This window comes from Chinchilla lanigera, unplaced genomic scaffold (genome assembly GCF_000276665.1).
Source record: "Chinchilla lanigera isolate Chin_1 unplaced genomic scaffold, ChiLan1.0 scaffold00036, whole genome shotgun sequence".
NCBI lineage: Eukaryota > Metazoa > Chordata > Mammalia > Rodentia > Chinchillidae > Chinchilla > Chinchilla lanigera.
In genome coordinates this window covers 210127-227346 of record NW_004955437.1, presented here as the reverse complement: position 1 = coordinate 227346, position 17220 = coordinate 210127, and the positions used below count along the sequence as shown (strand labels likewise).

Genomic DNA, 17220 nt, shown 5'->3' with positions numbered 1-17220 from the left:
GCAGGCCCGAGGGGCCAGGCTGTGGGAAACGCTCCAGGCCGCCAGCTGCTTGCTCCCGCCCCTGCGCCCCAGGCCCTCGGTCTGCCTGGCCACCCCCACGCAGTCCGTCCTGTGCCACCCAGCCCGGGCACCCCTCTTGCTGGGAACGCTCCAGCTTTGCTGTTGGCAAAGTGCTTCTCAGGATCCGATTTCACCTGCTCAGCTCCATTGATCTCTGCGGCCACCCTGCAATGGCCCCCGCTCCGGGGCCCCCGGTTTTCCTTGCTCAGCGCTCGCTGTGCCCGGGATGAGGCGCGCCAGCCCCGCATCTTGCACCATTCACCCTGCGCAGCCTCATCGCCCGTGCAGCCCGCACATCTCACGCCCTCAGCATTCACACGGCCTGCTGGGGCAGGGGTGAGGGCTGACGCCTGACTCCTGCCCTCCCGAGCCATGTTCCTCTTTGGGACAGCTCTGCCGGAAGAAAACTCTCAGGCTGAACCTAAGGAGGTCGGCTTCCATAACTTCTGTTTCTAACCCTTGCATCTGTGGGACAGAGTAAGCCCATATCCCACCCCTCGGGTTGTTGCCGCGCCGTCTTCCCTGTTGGAAAACTTCTCTCTTCCCGGAGAAATATCCCCAAGTTGACCTTCCAAGGAGCAGTATGCTTTGCTTAATAGGTATGCAGGTGTGGAGGCGCACCCTGCAATCCAAGCACTCAAGGCTGAGGCAGGAGGATTGCTTAGAGTTCAAGGCCAGCCTGGGCTATATAGCAAGACTCTGTCCATTTCAAAAACAATAAAAGTGCTTACCAGGAATGACTGTTGCGATGCGCTGGAGTCTGGCTGGTTTCTGTCTCCTAGCGCCTGACCTTTCTCTAACTTCTGCCCCATTTCTCAGCACCTCCTTAAGGAAGGCATAGGACTCTGATGGTGAACCTTTTAGAGCCAAGCGCCCAAACTGCAGCCCAAACCTCTCCAGTTGTTGCAAAGTACCAACACTACAGTTAAGCTGAATACTGAGCGTTTAGTTTAGAAAAAACAATTCAGGGCTGGGGATGTAGCTCAGCGGCAAAGCGTCTGCCTGGCAAGCACAAGGTCATGAGTTCAGTTCCCGGTACTGGAGAAAAAATTCATACGGTAACATCTTTTATCTTAGAAGAAAAACAGATGCGTGCCATAGGTTCACCACCACTGGTACAGGGAACCCCACAGGAAGGGAATCAGACTTACCAGCTGGTGTGATCCCTGAAACTTGGGCTCAGAAGGCGGTGACCCCAGCTCTGGAATGCTCCACCGTGAGCGAGCCGTGGGTGAGAGCGGATGCTGGCACCATCTGTCCCGTCCCGTCCCCCAGAGCCCACAGCATGGGGAGCATGCAGTGCGGAGCTGGGGGTCAGCAGCACGGTTCTGAACCTCGGCCCCCCAATCCGCGGGACAGGTGATCTTCTGGAGGCCTCCCTTGTTCAGCTAAGGGAACCTCCTTAAGTGCAAACATGGGGCACCCACACCCTGAGACAAGGCGCCCCCTTCCTTGCCACAGCTACTCGGACTCGGCAGACATGCCCCACTGCCGCTTTCCCCTTGGACACGTGAAGTGGGGGTGGGGGGCGGCTGACTGGGCCTCAGTCTACATCCCATGACTGCCACTGCCAGCGCAGCACCGCGTTCCCTTCAGAACCGGCAGGTCCCCTCGCGTGGATGCCCCACAACTGCTGGGGCTCCGGACCGTGCTGAACGCCCAGGCACCCAAGCAGCTGGGCACATCTGGCGAGGGTGAAGCTAGGAGAAAGGAATTCCGAGCCGGCGGGAAACCGGGCCCAAATCACACCTCACCCCACCTTAGCTCACGGACCCAGGCTTCCGGGGAGGGCTGCGGAGCCCAGAGGCCTGTGTGTCTGGAGCAGCTGTCACCAGGGAGGGCCCCCGAGGATGGTGGCCCAGGCCTTGGGGATAGCGCTGAGCAACATTCCCAGCCTTTTTTTTTTTTTTTTTAATAGTGTCTCACTAAATTGCTCAGTTGCCCAGGCTGGGCTTCAGTTTGCAAACCTCCTGCCTCAGCCTCCAAGAGCACTGGGATTACAGATATGTGTCATCATGGGGAACCCATGTCATTCATCCACATTCAGGCTACAGACCCTCTGGCCAGTCCCTCAGTTTCCCTCACCCTAGTCCCTTAAATGTGGTGTTCAGGCTTCAGGTTCTGCCTCCTGAGTTTCATAACGGATGTTTATCCCAGGTAGCCTTTGACAGAGGGGCATCCCTCACGGCATGGATGCTGTCCACTGCTAGTCATTATGGCGACTATGGCCTCAACCCCGGGAAGCCTCCATGGAAACGGTCTCCATGGAAACGCATCAACCCCGCCTCGCCCTGCCGGTAAATAGGGGAGGAGCTTAAAGGGGCGGGGTTAATAGAGGAAGGCCACGCCCTCCCCTGTTTTACCCCGGGCCAAGCTCCGGCGCGGGCGCTGTAACCCACTGCAAACCCGCAGCGCCTCTCAGGGCGACCCTTGCGGGAGCCCGGCCTCAACTCGGGCGCTCTGGCGCTGGTCTTGGCCGTCAGACTCGAGAGAGGTCTTCCGAGGGTGCCGCGAGTTTCCGCCAGGAGCCTCCTGTCTTCACGTTTGCCTGGCACTCGAAGTGCTCCCCGTCCATAGACCTGTTTTGTTTGGTTTTGGTCTGTCTTTTTGAGAGGGTCTCACTATGTAGCCCGGGCTGGCCTCGAACTCACAGCGATCCTCCTGCCCTCCGCCTCTCCACTGCTTTCCGGACGCCGCTCATTTCTGGGCCCACGTCTTCCCCAGCCCCCGGGCGCGCGCTCCGGCCGGCTCGACGCCCCGAGATCGCACGGCCTCCCCGCGACGGAGCCGGCGAGATGGGGACCCCGCGGGCGCGAGGCGGAGACCCGGTCCGTGTGGACGGGGCGGGCAGGGTGCCGCCTTTGGGGAAGCCGGGCCGGGGGACCGACCCTGGCCCGCTGGCGGTCTGGTCGTGGGCGGGCGCCCCGCGGCTTCCCGGAGCTCGTAGGCGCGGCGCGGTGGGGGATGCGGGCGCCGGGCGCGTGGGCGCCGAGATCCGGCCAGCTGGGCTGTAGCGGGCGGAGCTGGCCGGAGCGGGCGAGGAGGCGCGCGGCCGGACCCCGCGGCTGCCCGGGATCCGACGTGTGGCGGTACCCTCTCCCATCTGGGAGAACTGCCAGCGGTCACCGCCTGTGCGCGCCCGCCCCTCGCTGACCGCACAGGCCGCCCGACGCTCCTCTGCGCTGGTCCGAACGAGCCTGGCTTCTTTCCCGCTTGGCGTCCCCGCCTCTCCCGCGAGCCCAGAACGCCACCCTGCGCCTGGGGCAGAAACAGCGCGCTCCCCGCGCGGAGGGCTGGACCAGGCTTCGCGCTGAGCTGCATTGACAGCCCGCTGCTTCTTTTTCTTTCTCTTTCTTTTTTTTAAGACAGGACCTCCCCTAAGTCTCAAAGTTGCGCAGGCTGAGCTCAAATCTTCTTCTACCTCCCAGAATGCTGAGAGGACAGGTGCACAGCCCCGCTCCTAGTTTATGGCCTCTACTCTTAACGCAAATTAGCCAGTGTGCCATAATGCCAACTTATTACAAAAGCCAGATCGCTTTACTCTGTTGAAATTCCTAGCTGGACGTGCTGGCGCACGCCTGTAATCCCAGGACTCAGGAGGCTGAGGCTGGAGGATCATAGGGGTTCGAGGCCAGCCTGGGCCACATAGTGAACTCAAGACCTGCCTGAACTACACAGCAAGACCTTGTCTCCAAAAAAATAAAAAATAAACCCAGTCAGTGGTTTCCACTGTCCGGTGCTCCCGGCAGCACTCTGCCTCACCAACCCCGTTGCTTATTGACCTTGTTTCCAACTATGCCTTGTGAGGTGAGGAGCTTTGTACACTTCTACACCCGACACCTGACGCAGTGATTCAATAAATGTTTGCTGAATGGATATAAAAGCAATTTCCTCCTCTCATCCCTCTGTTGCTGGGTCCCTGCCCGGAGCCAGGATGTTGGAGCCCCGCTGTGGGTGGGGACATGGTGACCCTGTGGCCATTCTGGCACTGATTTCCACCCAAACATGCTGCCATCTCCTTCCTCTTGGCCAGCCTCCCACCGCCAATATAAGCCTGGACTAGAAGGCACGGACTGTGACGGACTTGAAGGGGGCTGGGCAGGGAGCTGTAGCCGGGCGGGGGCTCCGGGCACCGGCAGCCGGTGCGAGATGCTCTTGATAGCGCTGCTGACCACGAGCTTGGTGTTTGGTGAGTAGCTCCAGGGGGTCAGAAGGGTCTCCTGGCCTGCTAGATGGAGACCCGTCTGCCGGCATGCTCCACTAACCCGTCAGCAGGAACCGTGGGGGGGGCTGCGTGATGAGGAAGGGCCTGGGGCCCACTCTCGGACGAGCCTCACCCTGGGGAAGATTTCCAGTGACACCCCGGAGCTGTGTCACTCAACAGCCGTGACCCGAGTTGAGACACCCAAGGGATCCTCTCCAGAGCTGAAGACAACACAGGAGAGGGAGGGCTGGGGACACTCACGCAGACAGAACAGAATCTACAGGCTGAGTCCACCCTGAGAACCGCCGCACCCACTGAGAAGCAGGGTTCCAAGGGCTGCCTTTTAGCATTTGCCTCTGCTCTGCTGGGTCTGGGACTCCTTAATATGTAGCCTGGGTCAAGGACCGAAGAAGACGGGTGGATACACGCATAGTTGGCGAAAGCAGCAGAAAACAGGCGCTTTGGTGGGTAAAGGTTAAGACGGGTGTGCAGTGAGGGCACTGCCCAAATAAAAGCAGTGGTGTGGGCTGCTTGAAGTCTCCCGTCAGCACTGACACAGAGGTTGTCCCTGCCGTGTGACACGCTGTTGCTTTCACGTCTGAACAGTATGGATTAAGAACACAGGACTGAGCTGGGTGTGGTGGTGCAGACCTCTAATCCCAGCTCTCGGGAAGCTGAGGCAGGAGGGTGGTGTGAGGCCAGCCTGTGCTACATAGTGAGTTTTAGGCCCGCCTGAACTACATAAGGAAACCCCTGGTTCAAAATAACAAAGAAGGGGCTGGGGATTTAGCTCAGTGGCACAGCGCCTGCCTGGCAAGCGCAAGGTCGTGAGTTCAATTCCCAGTACTGGAAAAAACCAAAAAACAAACAAACAAACAAAAACCAGACAAAATAACAAAGAAAACAAAAGCCCAAGAAGGAATGACCAGGAAAGCTTCCGGGGATGGGAGACTGAGAAACCAAGCCACAGAAGGACTGTTTCAACCTTCCCTATGAATTCAGAGCTTTCGGAGCACAGGGCGATGGGAGCTCTCCGAGTGCACGTTGAAGAAAGAATGAGTGATTTAATGTTTGTCGTCTCTGGAAGGAGGACGGCAGAGAATGGAGACTTCTGTGAGGAACACAGCTTCTGATATTTTAAGCCAGGCTTTCAGGAAGGGGGACTGTTTGGGTTTTGGAGGTGGGGAGCGAGCGGTAGGGCTGACCAGCCTGGAGGGCTTAGGGTGTTTGCTTTTTGTGCCCAGGTGAGCTCGTTCACCCAAACCCTAACCCACCTCAGCAGCCTCCGCTCCGCAGATACCTGCGCTGCTATCGATGCCTTTTTGAGACCAAGGAGTTGGGGTGCCTGCTGGGGTCCGACATCTGCCTCATGCCAGAGGGCAGCAGCTGCATCACTCTGCACATAAGGAACGGTAAGCTGGGGGCCGGTGCACAGTCCCGGGAACCAAGCGGACAGCACCACCCCGCCGCCTGCCGCCACGGGCCCAGCCCTGCGCGGAACTGAGCCTCGCCCGACCTGAGCTGCACCCGAGTCCCCTTGCCACGGCCCTGAGATGTTTCTCTGTCGTTCCTTCAGAGCTGCTTCCTGTGCCCGCCTCCCGGCTGGCGCCGCTGCCTGGCTCCCACCCTCTCCTGCCTGTGCAGATAGAGCGCTTGCTCTCTTGACCCCTCTCCCCAGACAGCAGCAGCCTTCCACTCACCCTTGTGCTCCGGAGACCACACTTCTGCACAGCCATGCGCAAGCTGCTTCCTTGTCCTGTGGACCTGCTGCCCGGCACTCGTGGCCCGGCCTGCCCGGGCGGCTCTGTCCGTCCCTGTCAGTGGGCACGTAGGCGGGTTCTAATACTTTACTTCCCCAGGCTGGCAGCAGTGAACTGCATTGTGCACCCCGGCTTGGGCCGTGGCACAAACATCCCCCCACCTGGAAGGGAACGGCAGAGTCTAGAGAACGAGTGACAGCCGCTCCCTCCGCACAGCCCACCCGATACATTTCCTCGTTTTCCTGCCCGGTCCCACGGTGCAGGTCCTCCCGGCTTCTGCCCCACTGCTCACTCGCCCCCCGCACCGCCCCCTCCACGTGTTGACGCGTTTTCCACGGCTCTTTCCCTCCTATTTCCCTGGGAAACTTCCCTCAGCCGGGGGCGCACTGGGACTCCCCACTCCTGCCCAGTTCTGTCTTTTCTGTGGCCCCCGCAAGGCATGGCTGGTACTGGTACGTCCGGGTGAAGGGAGGGTGCGACAGCCTGGGGACTCTGCGGGGAGACCTCCTTGTCACCCGTGCCCGCGCTCCCCCCAGCCAGTGGCTCGGACATCATGGTGAGCGACTGCCGCCGCAGGGAGCAGATGGATGACTGCACGGACACCCGGCCTGCCCCCGTGTTTGGCTTCTGGATATTTTCTCACTGCTGCTTCATGAATTTCTGCAATGACCCTCACAACCGAGAGTCCTACCTTCAGTAGGACCGCAGAGTAAATGCCGATTCCAGCTGTCTTCCTGATGGCTGCTGGGGTTCAGCCAGGGCCACGCCCAGTGCCCAGCACCAGCCTCCCTGCCTCCCTGATAACCCCACCTTTCCCTGCTCCCACGCTGGCCCCAGAATCCCTCTCCTGCTGAAGTCCCCAGCGCTCGGCAGCAAAATAAATCCATCTGCGAAGTGTTCTGTTTATCTTTTTCTGGCAAGTGGAGGCGAGCATGCCGCCTGCTGGCCACAGGGACAGGTGAGGGGCTCCCAGCTCTGCTCCTGCCCCATTTCCGGGTCTCCTTCAGCACCAGTGTAAAAAGAGGAGAAGGGACTGGAAAGCCTCCCGTGGTGACACTGGGAAGGTTAGCAGGTGCCGAGACCTGGGCCAGACCATGGCTGGGTGGCGACTGGCAGGGCTCCTGGGCCTCAGTCTGTCCTCCAGCTTGTGCTCTGAGGGCTGTGTGAGCCTGGCTTGGCTCTGCTGTCCTCTCCCCCATCGTTTGAGACAGTCTCATTAAGTCACCAAGTCACCCAGACTGGGCTCAGACTTGGAATCCTCCTGCCTCAGCCTCCCAGGCTGATGGGATTACAGGCATGGACCACTGTACACTGCTCTCTCCTGTTCTTTCCTTCCTTCTTTCTTTTTTGGTAGGGTCCTGCTATGTTGCTCAGGCTGGTCACTAACTACTGAGCTCGTGATCCCCCTGCCTCAGCCTCCAGAGTGCTGGGGCTATAGGTATATGTCTCAGCACCTGGATTTTTCTGTTATACTGAAAACAGAGGTCATGGAGAAAGATGGGCCCAGGGGGTGGGGACAGCTTGTTCCTCTCTGTACCATTTCCAACTGCCTAAACATTATGACTTAAAAATTAACACTGGTGTCTCTGCCACAGCACAACAGATGTGTTAACCGGCAAAGCATGCAGGTTAAGAGTGTGCCACGTGATGCCATCACGCCAAGCACACAGACACACTTGTCCAGCTGCTCTGAGGACAATGGCAACCTCCCAAGAGTCAGGGTGCTTGGGAAGGGGCACCCAGGAGCCCGGAGCAAGCAGAGGTCTTACGCTGATGGGAGGCTGAGTACAAACTTCCGTATGCTTTGTCAGAAAGGCTTACTGAACAGGCCCTCAACTGTGCGCATTTACCTCGCCAGTGTGAGCACTCACACACCCTGTACTGACAACCCAGGGCCTCACCCATGCCGCACGCAGGCAAGTGCTGTACGAGTTCCATCCTCAGCCCTTTCTTGAGACAGGGCCTTTTAAAAGTCTGTGTTGCCCAGGCTGGCCTCAAACTTGTGATCTTGCAGCCTCTGCCTCCCCAGTAGTAGCTTGGGTGGTGTCACCCAGAGTTGGTGGAGCAGTTCTGGGTACTTCTGAGCAGCTGGCTGAGGTGAGACTCTGGCCCATCTCCTGGCTAGAGCTGTTTCTTGGCTCTGCCTCCCAGCTGCCGTGAACCAAGCAGCCTTCTCCACCATGATGGCCGTGCCTTGGAACCCACTGGCTGTGGGCTGTCTCCTAAAACCGTTAGCTGCCAGGTACTGTCTCAGCAACAAGAAAGCGCACACCCTGCATTACTGCACCTGACTAGAGCATGTGTTTCCGTGTGCATGTGTCATTACACGCCTTCCCTCAACTCTAAGAGGCATTATCCTCTCTGGGCAGACCAAAGTGACTCAGACTGACCCAAGTGGCAGGACAGCTGGGCCTGGCCTCCCAGCCACAACGTGGCGCTGCTTCTCAGAAAGATTTCGTAATCCTGGCACTGGGCTGCAACACTGGAGGGCAGAACTCACCTCGGAGTCCTGGGACTTAACACAGGCCTGGCTCAGAGCCATGTTGTTTGTTGAGTGCATGCAAAAGGTTGACCTGTACCCGTCACTGCTGTGTGCTTGCAAATGTTCAAGAACATGCAAGTGAAGAGCCAGCTGCTGCAGCCCCACCAGTGTCCTGTCACAGGCCCCCTCCACCCGGACTTCCATGGAGGGGCTCCTGGCTGTCAGGATCCTTGGAGAGAACCAAGGACAGGCAGAAGCCCAGGTCCCTCGGAACTGGACTCAAATCTACCTGGATGAAAATTTTTTCTTCCAGTGAAAAACTCTGGCACCAACTGGGTTTAACTCTCTAGGTTTTATAGGCTGGGATCTGGGTTTCATGGCTGGGGTCCAGGTTTCATGGCTGGGATCCTGGCGCTTTGACCTGCAGCTCAGCAGAGGGTGGGCAAAGATGTACGAGGGAGCCAAAATGTCAAGGGAAGTGGGCAGGGTTGTGCAGTCCTGTTTGAATCCTACGCTCGATTAACCCTCTTCACTCTGTCTCTGCCTGCCCACGTCAGAACCTGACCCCACAAACGAGGTGGCAGTTACCCCGGCCTGGTTTATTGTGCAGGGCAATGGGAGACACAGCAAACCCACACAGCCCTCTCCTCCCCTTTCAGCAGGTGCACAAGGACTCAGTGAGGTAAAAGGGGCCAAGGCGGCCAAGGACTGCGACGAGGCTGAGCAGAAGACCGGGCGGCAGCAGGGCTGGAGTGCCGCGTCAGGACAGCTGCAGAGACTCTACCCATGCTTCCCGCTGGAAGGCCATGCGCCACCGAGTCTTAGAGACAGGCCCGAGCGGATACGGCGCAGGCCTGAGTGGACACAGCGTGGGGCCAGGGTGGGGGGTGCAGCACTCCGATGACGGGAACCGCTGTGCCTTTCTCTCGCCAGCCAGGGAGCAATCTACACTAGCGTTTTTCTAGGAGGCAGAAAGAGCAACACAGGATGGGGGGGGTGGGGGGGGTAAAACTTAGGTCAAAGGAGGGAAGCCCAGGAGGGCGCAGGGAGCACAGGGTGAGGTACGGCAGGATACCAGGGGTGCAGCGTGGGAAAGGAAGGTGTCAGGACCCAGCCCTGGGAAGAACCAGAAGCCCTGAGCTGTTGAAGAACAGGTACACATGTCGCAGGTCAGCAAGGGACAAGCCCAGCGCCAGGGGCAGGGTGGCCAGGGGGTCCTGGGGGCCCAGGCCTTCAGGCTCCTTCCCTACATGGACGCTAGGCAGGGGCAAGGAGAGGTTCAGGGCGTGGTAAAACCGGCGGGCCTGGGCGTCGGACAGAGGCAGAGCCAGGGGCCCCTCGGAGGGCTCAGGCAGGGAGCTCTGGAGCTGGGGGCTGGCCCAGGAGTTGCAGTAATCGTACTGACAGCACTGCACCTGGTACCAGTACTGGGCGAAGTAAGTGTGGCGCTTCTCTTGGCAGCGGTAGGAATTGATCTGTCCACAGCCTCGGATGTTGAAGCGGACCTTGATCTCTAGAGCAGAGGGGACAGCGATAACCCCGATGACAGCCTCCCACAGCCCCCAAACCCGACCTTCTGCCTCTGGGGCTCCCGCCCTTATCCAGACCCCACTTCTAGCCTAAGTGTCTTCAGAAGGGACCAGAAAAACGTGCTCAGTTGGTCTCCATACCCACCCCACTTCCAAAACTCTGCTATCTTCTTGTCACTCAGGCTCCAGGCAGTTCGGCCCTCTGGAGACCAAGCTGCACCGTCTCCTCCTGGGACTTGACTCACCGTAATAGATGGAGATCACCATGCACGGGGACGAGCTGCTGGTGGTGCACTTCTCCGAGCCGGAAATGCATCCGACAAAAGGGTCTTCTAAGAGGCAGAAGTGGCAGGTCCGGACTTCGGGAACAGGAGCTGGGCAGAGCGGAAGAAAGGGGCGATGGGAGCAGCGGCTCACCCGTGTCCCCTACCCTGCAGCAGGCCTGGGTCTGCGGAGCGCCAGCTGCACCCTCACCCTGCCCTTCCCTGCCCCAGGCCCCACTTACCCTTTCCCAGTGCGAAGCCCACCACGACCAGCACGTCTACCAGCACGTAGCCCTTCATGGCGGAGTGTGGACAGCAGCGGTTCCGGTGGGGTGCCCTGAAAGCCCACTTTCCTGGGACCATGCTCCTTGATCCAGAGCTTCAGGGTGCTGTTGGCAGGCATCTGAAAGGAGCTGCCGGAGGGGCAGAGCTATATTCCTGCCTGGGGCAGGATCCTGGCTCGAGGAGGAAGTCATTACCTTGGCAGGAGGGACGACGTGTCCTCACCCACAAAGTCTGGCTCCTGAGTGTGGGAGTGGCGGCCCAGACAGGGCACCACCTGACAGCTGAACCTTCACTGAAGTGTCTACCCTATCCTACATGCCCGAAGCCTACGTCCTCCCCTCAGGGTTGGGCATTAGCTGTGTCTGGCACCACCTGCTGTCCTCCAGACTCGGGTCCCACTGCGCTCACTCAGCAGGCGCCCCCACCCAACCTGCAGACCAGCCGGCTCAGCTCCCCCAGCAGGGGGCGCACAAACACCGCTGAGCAGCAATCTGGACCTTGCCTCCAGGACTACATTCCTTTTATGTTTTTTTTTTGACACAGGGTCTTGCTTTTGAGACAGGCTGGCCTCGAACTCAGCTATCCTCCTGCCTCAGCCTCCCAAGTGCTGGGATTATAGGTGTGCGCCACCATGCCCCACTTTCTCTTTAAAACCACAACCGAAAGCCAGGCTCAGGCAGGTGGAACACTAAGTTCAAGGCCAGCCTGAGTGCTACATAGTGAGACCCTGTCTCAAAAAGCAAACCAACAAAAAAGGAATCAGAACTGAAGAGAGTATCACTGATAAAGCCTGTTGCAGTAGAAACGCCAGCGAGAACAAATACTTCTCTAGTCTTGGTACCTTTTCCCTTTGACCTCCCTACACCCTACCTAGGAATTCTGCTCTGCTCCACTGTTCTAGGGACATCACCCAGATCCACGGCACCAAGCGTGCTGGTTTTCAGCCTGGGCAGGGTGGGCTGGGCCTCGAGCGCCCCTAGGTCCAGCCCACCACCACCTTCCCTTCCCCAACCACAAGCACCAGCCGACTAACTCATGGCCTTTTCTTCCACTTTATTTCATATCCCCACCACAATAATGACTCCTTTAATTTAAACTAAAAACCAGAGAGGGCTCCTGAAAGGGTGGCAGAAAAGGAAAGGCGGTGTCGGAGTGAGAGCAGGTGGGGCAGGGAATCAGCGAATCGTCTTGACTGGGCTCTTGAAGTTGCTGGCGGCTTGGAGCTGCAGCTGGTAAGCCATCGGATGGATCTTGAAGCCATAGAGCCTGGGCCAGGGCAGAGGTCAGAGAGAGAGAGCAGGGTGAATCCCGCCTTCCCCCTGCCACCGCCCCCAGCTCCTCCAGGGGCTCGCTCAGTGCTTTCGGACAGTGGGCCTCAAATTCACTTGCTCATAAATATTTGGAAAGGTATCTTACACATCCATTAAAACTCGAATTCCAGGTTGGGTGTGTCGTTGTGCACCTCTAATCCCAGCTACCGGGGAAGCTCAGGCAGGAGACTTCCTGTAGCCCAGGGGTTTGAGCCTCACCTGCACACCAGTGAGATCTTGTCTCCAAATGAAACAAGGTAAGACAAACCACAAAAAGGGGGCCGGGGGCTGTGGGTGAGTGGTAGAGTACATGCTCACACCTTAGCAAGCATGAGACCACGGGTTCAATGGCCAGCAATAAACACACACACACACACACACACACAGTTCCCAAAAATGAAAAAAAAAGGGACTCAAATTCTAGGAGGTACACATAACTTGTTTCAGTATAAAGCAGAACCTTTCTTCACTAGTGCACAATAAAAGTAACATGCCAGAAGATGAACCATGCTTAACCAGGCTCTGAGATCCGGCAAAAGGCTGAGCACCTGGGACTGTGCAGGAGCAGCTACCACTTCCACGACATTTCAAATGACTCTGAACAACTCACACAGATAAAGACACTGCCGGGTGTGCTAGCACCACCGTTTTATGGACAAGGAAACCGAGGCAGAGTCAATTAAATATCTTCCCACAGTCACTCAGTGGGAAGAAGGCTGGCCTCTGGCAGGAGCAGGCCTCAAGAAAAGCTATGCCTGTCTTCTCTCCTCTCCTGGGAAGGCTGCCTGGGTCCCGCCTCTGACCCTTGGGGATTTTGTTCCTGCTCCCCACCTGGGCACAAACTGGTTGGCAGGTCGCTTGGGCCGGTACTCGGGATGCACCATGAAGAGCATGTGAGGGAAACCGGTGCCGAAGTAGGCGCCGTCCGTGTGATGGTGCCTTGATGACTTGGGTGTGTACACATCCATGCACTTGGGGCAGTAGAGCTTCACCATGGCCTCGCCTGGGATGTCCGAAAGGCCTGGGAGACAGCCAGAAACTGTAGGCCACGCACCTCCGACTTTGCCCTACTTCCCCCTAGGACTCGGGCCCCGACCCGCGGAGGACTGCCAGGCAGTGCCCTCCTGTCTCCTCTTCAACACTCACCGATGGGAAGCATTGGCTGGTTCTCACAGTACACACGGGGGCAGTAGCCAAAGTCTCCCTGCTGGTACTTTTCCAACTGAGGTGAACACAATGGAAGCGCTTGGTGGGAAACTGGGAAGAGGCAACTCCCTCCTCAGCCCAGCCCACATCCCTTTGCCACCCATCTCTGACCAGAAGCCCCTCCCCTGGCCCAGACAAGCCCTCAAACTCCTCTGCCACCTTTCTTGCTGTTCAGTGAGCTGCAAAACATCAGTGCCATTCACTGTCTGTTTCCCGAAGCGGCATTCCTTAACAACTCCCCGCGCCCAGGAGCGTGTCTCCCTCCCTGAGAACACCCGCCTCAGCCTGACCCCGGTGCGGATTCAACTTCCAGGCCCCAGCTGAGGTTCTCCCCCTCTCCTTGGCTAGACTCCTGGATGGGAATGAAGCACAGCTTCTTGCTCCAGGAAACTTTGCTTCCCTTACTGCCTCAGAAGGAATCAAGTGGGAGCAGAGAGGCCTCACCATCTGGGCGATGCCGCGGTTAGTGAGGATGTAGCGGGCGTGGATCAATCCATACAGCATTTCAGCCGCCTGCTCAATCAGGTCGCTCTGGTTGGGGTTGTCTTCCAGCTCTTCATCTGAAACATGGGCCAGCCAAGTGCAACTTCTTGTTTGCCAACCTTCCTAGGCACCCCACCCATGGCCCACGGCCACTCGCTAGTTTGCTCAGCACCCACCCCTGTACTTCACCCTATTCATCGCCCAGGCATCTGATCCAGAAATCTGGGCCTGACCCTTCACCAGCTCTGTCTTCTCGCCACATCCCTCAGCCTCTGCTCTGTTCTCTCCCTCCCAACTCCTTCCTCAACACAGAATGGCAAAGACATCAATGCCTGGACATCTCGATTGGAAGATGCAAGGCCAGAGAAGGGAGTGGTAAATAAGGCCCGTGAAGGAAGTGGCATTACGAACAGAAATGAGCTACAGATTCAAAAGGTAGGAACTGAGTTACAGATTTAGGATGCAAGAGTCAAGTGGTGAATCAAAATAAAGCAGGAGATCTTGAGTTATGGGAGTTGGAGAACCAAAAACAAATTTAAAAATTGAAGAGCTAGGTGTGGTAGTTTGTATGGCAAAGGCCATGGGTTCATCTCCAGTACATAAAATAAAAATAAAACCAGTAAGCATGTGAAGAGGGACTGGAAGAGAAAGTACATGCACACCCAGACACTAAACAACCTCTAGGATGTCTCACCAGGCTCCAGGTCCAAGATCATGTCTAGAGCTTGTCGATAGTGAGGCACCTGCTCATTGAGCCCAGTAAGATTGAATTTGTCTTGGATGTAGTCTTCATCCACCTGTCAGGACACAGAATTCAAGAGGTTAATCCATGTAAGAATCCCCACTTTGGCCAGGGTAAGACGCTCCAACTGATGCCTTGTCCTTAACAAACCACAACTATTCCTGTTTCTCATTCTCAACTCCACAGAAGTACTTAAGTGTCTCCTCCCAGCTCACACAATTTCTTCCATAAAAGCTTTAGTTTTTCCCTTCTAGCAATAAGCAGGTACAGCGCATCCTCACGGAGACATTCTTTCCTAAACCACTGCCTCTACTTGTGCACCTGTATCTAGAAACCAGTTTTGTCCTCTCCTTAGGGACAGCTAACTTTCTGAGGACGATGGGGGCTGAACAGCTTGCTTTCCGAAGGCAGTTGGAATCCCTCACGTTAACACACAGCTCTGCACGTCACCGAACACTTTAGCAGGCAGCATTTCAGTTCTCCCGACAGCCACCCGAGATGCACTCTTCTGATCTCATTCCAGCAACAGCAAAGGCACAGGCTGGCTAGTGCAACGCCATATTGCTGCAGGGCGGCAAGGTAGGGACTTGGGTCCCAGCCTTGCCTCTTCACCACACACATTAGAGCGCAGCTATGGGCACGATCCTTCCTCCACAGGAACGAGTGTCCCTGCACGGATGTAAGGCAAGTGTGCCCGAGCCGATGGTCTCAGCGGGCGTCTGACCAGGTGTGTGGGGAACGCAAGTCGGGCAGAAGAAAGGAACTCACTTCACAGAAGAATTCATTGCCACGGAGCCCACAGAACCAGGAAATCCAGGACACCTCTTCGGAGCTACTCATCTTCCCGTCGGCTGGAAAAACAAGCGCACAAGTGAAGGCCACGCTCTCCCCGCCTGGGATCCTCCCTCCTCCCACGCTTCGCGTCCTAACCCGGAGGAATTCGGGGCCACCCCTTCTTAAAGGCTCGCAGGCTCGCAGCACCCCTCTCCGGCTCCCCCGATTCGCCTCTGCCCCTTTCCCGTGAGATGAGAAGTTCTTTCAAGTTCCACCGCTTGCGAGCAGCCCGCAGGCAGCGACCCACCGGCCCACCCGCGCCGCCGGGCTCCTGCAGCCTGGCCCGGCTGCCCGCGGCGGCGGCCCCGCAGGCCCTCTGCTTCCTACCGCCGCAGGAGGCTGGCTGTCCCCGGCGCCTTTGCCCGGGGCCCCGAAGTTCCACCTTCCCGAGCCAGAGCCAGGCCCCTCCTTTCCTCTCAGGCCGGGGGGCCGTCGGGTCCCCTTCGCGCGAGTCTCCACACCCCGCCTCCGTCCCTCAGCCACCCTCCTTCTTTCGGAGCCAGACCAAGTCACTTCCTTCTTCGCCCCCACATCAAGGCGCGGAGACCCCCATGTGCCGCGCCCAGCGACAGGGGACTCAGCACGGCGACGGCCTCAGACTCACCAGCGGGACTGGAACCGGGAGCGGGGTCGGGGGAAGGGGGTTGCTGCTCGTAAGGGACGCCGCCGACCGCTGAAGCGCAGGCCGCGGACCCGACCGCGGCAGGCGAAGTGGGGGGGGGGGAGTGGAAATGGGGAGGGCGGAGGGAGAGCGGTGCGCAGGCGCCGAGAGCCAGCGCCTCGGTGGACGCCGGGAGATGAAGTCCTAAATTGGATGAGCGACTAGCGAGACGAGGGAAAAGTGAACTACGAATCCCAGCAGAAACCGCGCACGACTCTGGTGTCGCGAGGCTCCCAGAGGAAGCCGCCTGGGGGCGGGACGAGGTACCACCGGAAACGGAAGCCGAGTGGGGATTTGGGCCAGGGAGCTTGGGATATATAGTCGGGAGCTCCTTGGATTTAGGGACCGAGCGAGGCGAGGACCGGAGCGAGCCGGGGAGGTTCTTGCCAGCTGGTTCCCTCACACGGGTCCTTTTGGGTTCAGGCGCGGCGCTGCCACTCAGGGGGGCCGACCCCATTCCGGACCAACCCCACTCATCGCCTGTCGGGCTCGCCACTGGAGCTCCCGACGGGAACCCTGTTCCACCCTGCATCTGGCCTGAGCGGGAGGTGCGCTGGGCTCCGTGCTGAGGGACTTGGGTCGGGTGTGCTTGGGCTGGGCGGAGCCGAGTGTTAGGAAGACTGCTCCAGTGCGCTAACCTGAGGTGGCTCCAGCCGTTCTGCTGTTCAACGTCCCTTTGCACTTCTCCATTTCCTCATAGGGCTTGGAGTGTTTTGCTGCGGGCTCTAAGTGTGTCCCTCCAATCCTGGTCGTAATGGTGAGGGGCACCTGGATGTTATTTCATTCCACAGCTTCTCGGCGTTGCCCAGCTTTCTCTGTGCCTTCCTCAGGCCTTTTCTTAGCCCCGAGAATGGTTTCCCAGCCTCAGAAAGCGAGTGTGAAGCTGGGGCGCCAAGTCGAGGGCAGCGAAGGGCATTGTGGGGCGTTCTGTAAAAGCAGGACCCCAACCGATGCGTCCTCCTAGGGCCTCGCGCTGCCAGGGCGCGCAGTGCTTTGCGCGCAAAGGAAAGGGGCGGGAAATCGAACCTTGGGAGCGGTTTTGTTGTTGTTGCCACGCCTACGTCTTCGTGCCACGTGACTGATTGTGTCAACTTTTTAGATGGGAATAGCGCGATTTCGCGGTGTGGAAGGCACAGAGCGATGCAGATAGGAGCCTTTCCCTGAAGTCTTCTGGAGAAATGTCACGTCTGTTTTTGTTTGAGAAGAGACCTCCAAAATAGGATTAAGGAAGATCTAAAGGGCTGGACTGATGTTTCTTAATGGTATGTATTATAATTTTGTTCAGAGAGAGGCTGGCATTATTTGTTGGCGAGGGGATAGTGGGGTGCAATGCAGGACCTATAGACAGCGGTCTCGTGGAGTTAGTTTTTTTTTTTGTTTTTTTTTCTCTCCCCCTCCCTC

At 58.0% G+C, this 17220-nt stretch overlaps 5 protein-coding genes and 1 long non-coding RNA gene across 12 annotated transcripts in view; 2 read left to right on the top strand and 4 right to left on the bottom strand.

Moving 5' to 3' along the window:
- Positions 1 to 50: 50 nt before the first annotated feature.
- LOC102020374 (atherin-like) lies at positions 51 to 3499 on the bottom strand. Of its 3 annotated transcripts, none has more exons than XR_001235058.1 (2): positions 1212 to 1995; positions 51 to 885 (listed from the first exon to the last, which is right to left on the bottom strand). XR_001235058.1 is itself a non-coding variant. In XM_005389355.2 (2 exons), the coding sequence occupies exon 1, from the start codon at positions 3379 to 3381 to the stop codon at positions 2758 to 2760; it is 624 nt and encodes a 207-aa protein (XP_005389412.1). In that variant the 5' UTR covers positions 3382 to 3499; the 3' UTR covers positions 51 to 885; positions 2146 to 2757. The 3 variants fall into 3 exon arrangements, 2 of the variants coding, with proteins under 2 accessions (XP_005389412.1, XP_005389411.1); XM_005389355.2 differs by lacking the exon at positions 1212 to 1995 and adding an exon at positions 2146 to 3499; XM_005389354.2 differs by lacking the exon at positions 51 to 885 and adding an exon at positions 2146 to 3499 and having other exon boundaries at positions 1049 to 1367.
- A 211-nt stretch (positions 3500 to 3710) lies between these two features.
- Positions 3711 to 6744, top strand: Ly6g5c (lymphocyte antigen 6 complex, locus G5C). Of its 2 annotated transcripts, none has more exons than XM_005389353.2 (3): positions 3711 to 4249; positions 5509 to 5676; positions 6561 to 6744. In XM_005389353.2, the coding sequence occupies exons 1-3, from the start codon at positions 4066 to 4068 to the stop codon at positions 6722 to 6724; spliced, it is 516 nt and encodes a 171-aa protein (XP_005389410.1). In that variant the 5' UTR covers positions 3711 to 4065; the 3' UTR covers positions 6725 to 6744. The 2 variants fall into 2 exon arrangements, with proteins under 2 accessions (XP_005389410.1, XP_013372301.1); XM_013516847.1 differs by lacking the exon at positions 3711 to 4249 and adding an exon at positions 5244 to 5377.
- On the bottom strand, positions 5568 to 6795 carry LOC106149100. Of its 2 annotated transcripts, none has more exons than XR_001235057.1 (3): positions 6716 to 6795; positions 5965 to 6185; positions 5568 to 5660 (listed from the first exon to the last, which is right to left on the bottom strand). It is a non-coding gene; the product is annotated as an uncharacterized LOC106149100 (long non-coding RNA). The 2 variants fall into 2 exon arrangements; XR_001235056.1 differs by having other exon boundaries at positions 5965 to 6078; positions 6716 to 6794.
- A 2289-nt stretch (positions 6796 to 9084) lies between these two features.
- Positions 9085 to 11523, bottom strand: Ly6g5b (lymphocyte antigen 6 complex, locus G5B). The gene is made up of 3 exons (XM_005389348.2): positions 10541 to 11523; positions 10281 to 10409; positions 9085 to 10019 (listed from the first exon to the last, which is right to left on the bottom strand). Exons 1-3 carry the CDS (start codon positions 10659 to 10661, stop codon positions 9610 to 9612), a joined length of 660 nt encoding a protein of 219 aa, XP_005389405.1. The 5' UTR covers positions 10662 to 11523; the 3' UTR covers positions 9085 to 9609.
- A 98-nt stretch (positions 11524 to 11621) lies between these two features.
- On the bottom strand, positions 11622 to 16806 carry Csnk2b (casein kinase 2, beta polypeptide). 2 transcript variants are annotated; one of them, XM_005389349.2, is made up of 7 exons: positions 16458 to 16806; positions 15093 to 15175; positions 14277 to 14379; positions 13544 to 13659; positions 13040 to 13115; positions 12725 to 12914; positions 11622 to 11849 (listed from the first exon to the last, which is right to left on the bottom strand). In XM_005389349.2, the coding sequence occupies exons 1-7, from the start codon at positions 16507 to 16509 to the stop codon at positions 11759 to 11761; spliced, it is 711 nt and encodes a 236-aa protein (XP_005389406.1). In that variant the 5' UTR covers positions 16510 to 16806; the 3' UTR covers positions 11622 to 11758. The 2 variants fall into 2 exon arrangements, with proteins under 2 accessions (XP_005389406.1, XP_005389407.1); XM_005389350.2 differs by lacking the exon at positions 16458 to 16806 and adding an exon at positions 15763 to 15870.
- Gpank1 (G patch domain and ankyrin repeats 1) overlaps positions 15973 to 17220 on the top strand; it is a 3812-nt gene continuing 2564 nt past the window's right edge. Inside the window, exons 1-2 of one of the 2 annotated variants that reach the window (XM_005389352.2) lie at positions 15973 to 16082; positions 16919 to 17081. In XM_005389352.2, coding sequence (XP_005389409.1) covers positions 17069 to 17081 — 13 coding nt within the window. In that variant the 5' untranslated portion in view covers positions 15973 to 16082; positions 16919 to 17068. The other variant, XM_005389351.1, reaches the window with a different exon arrangement.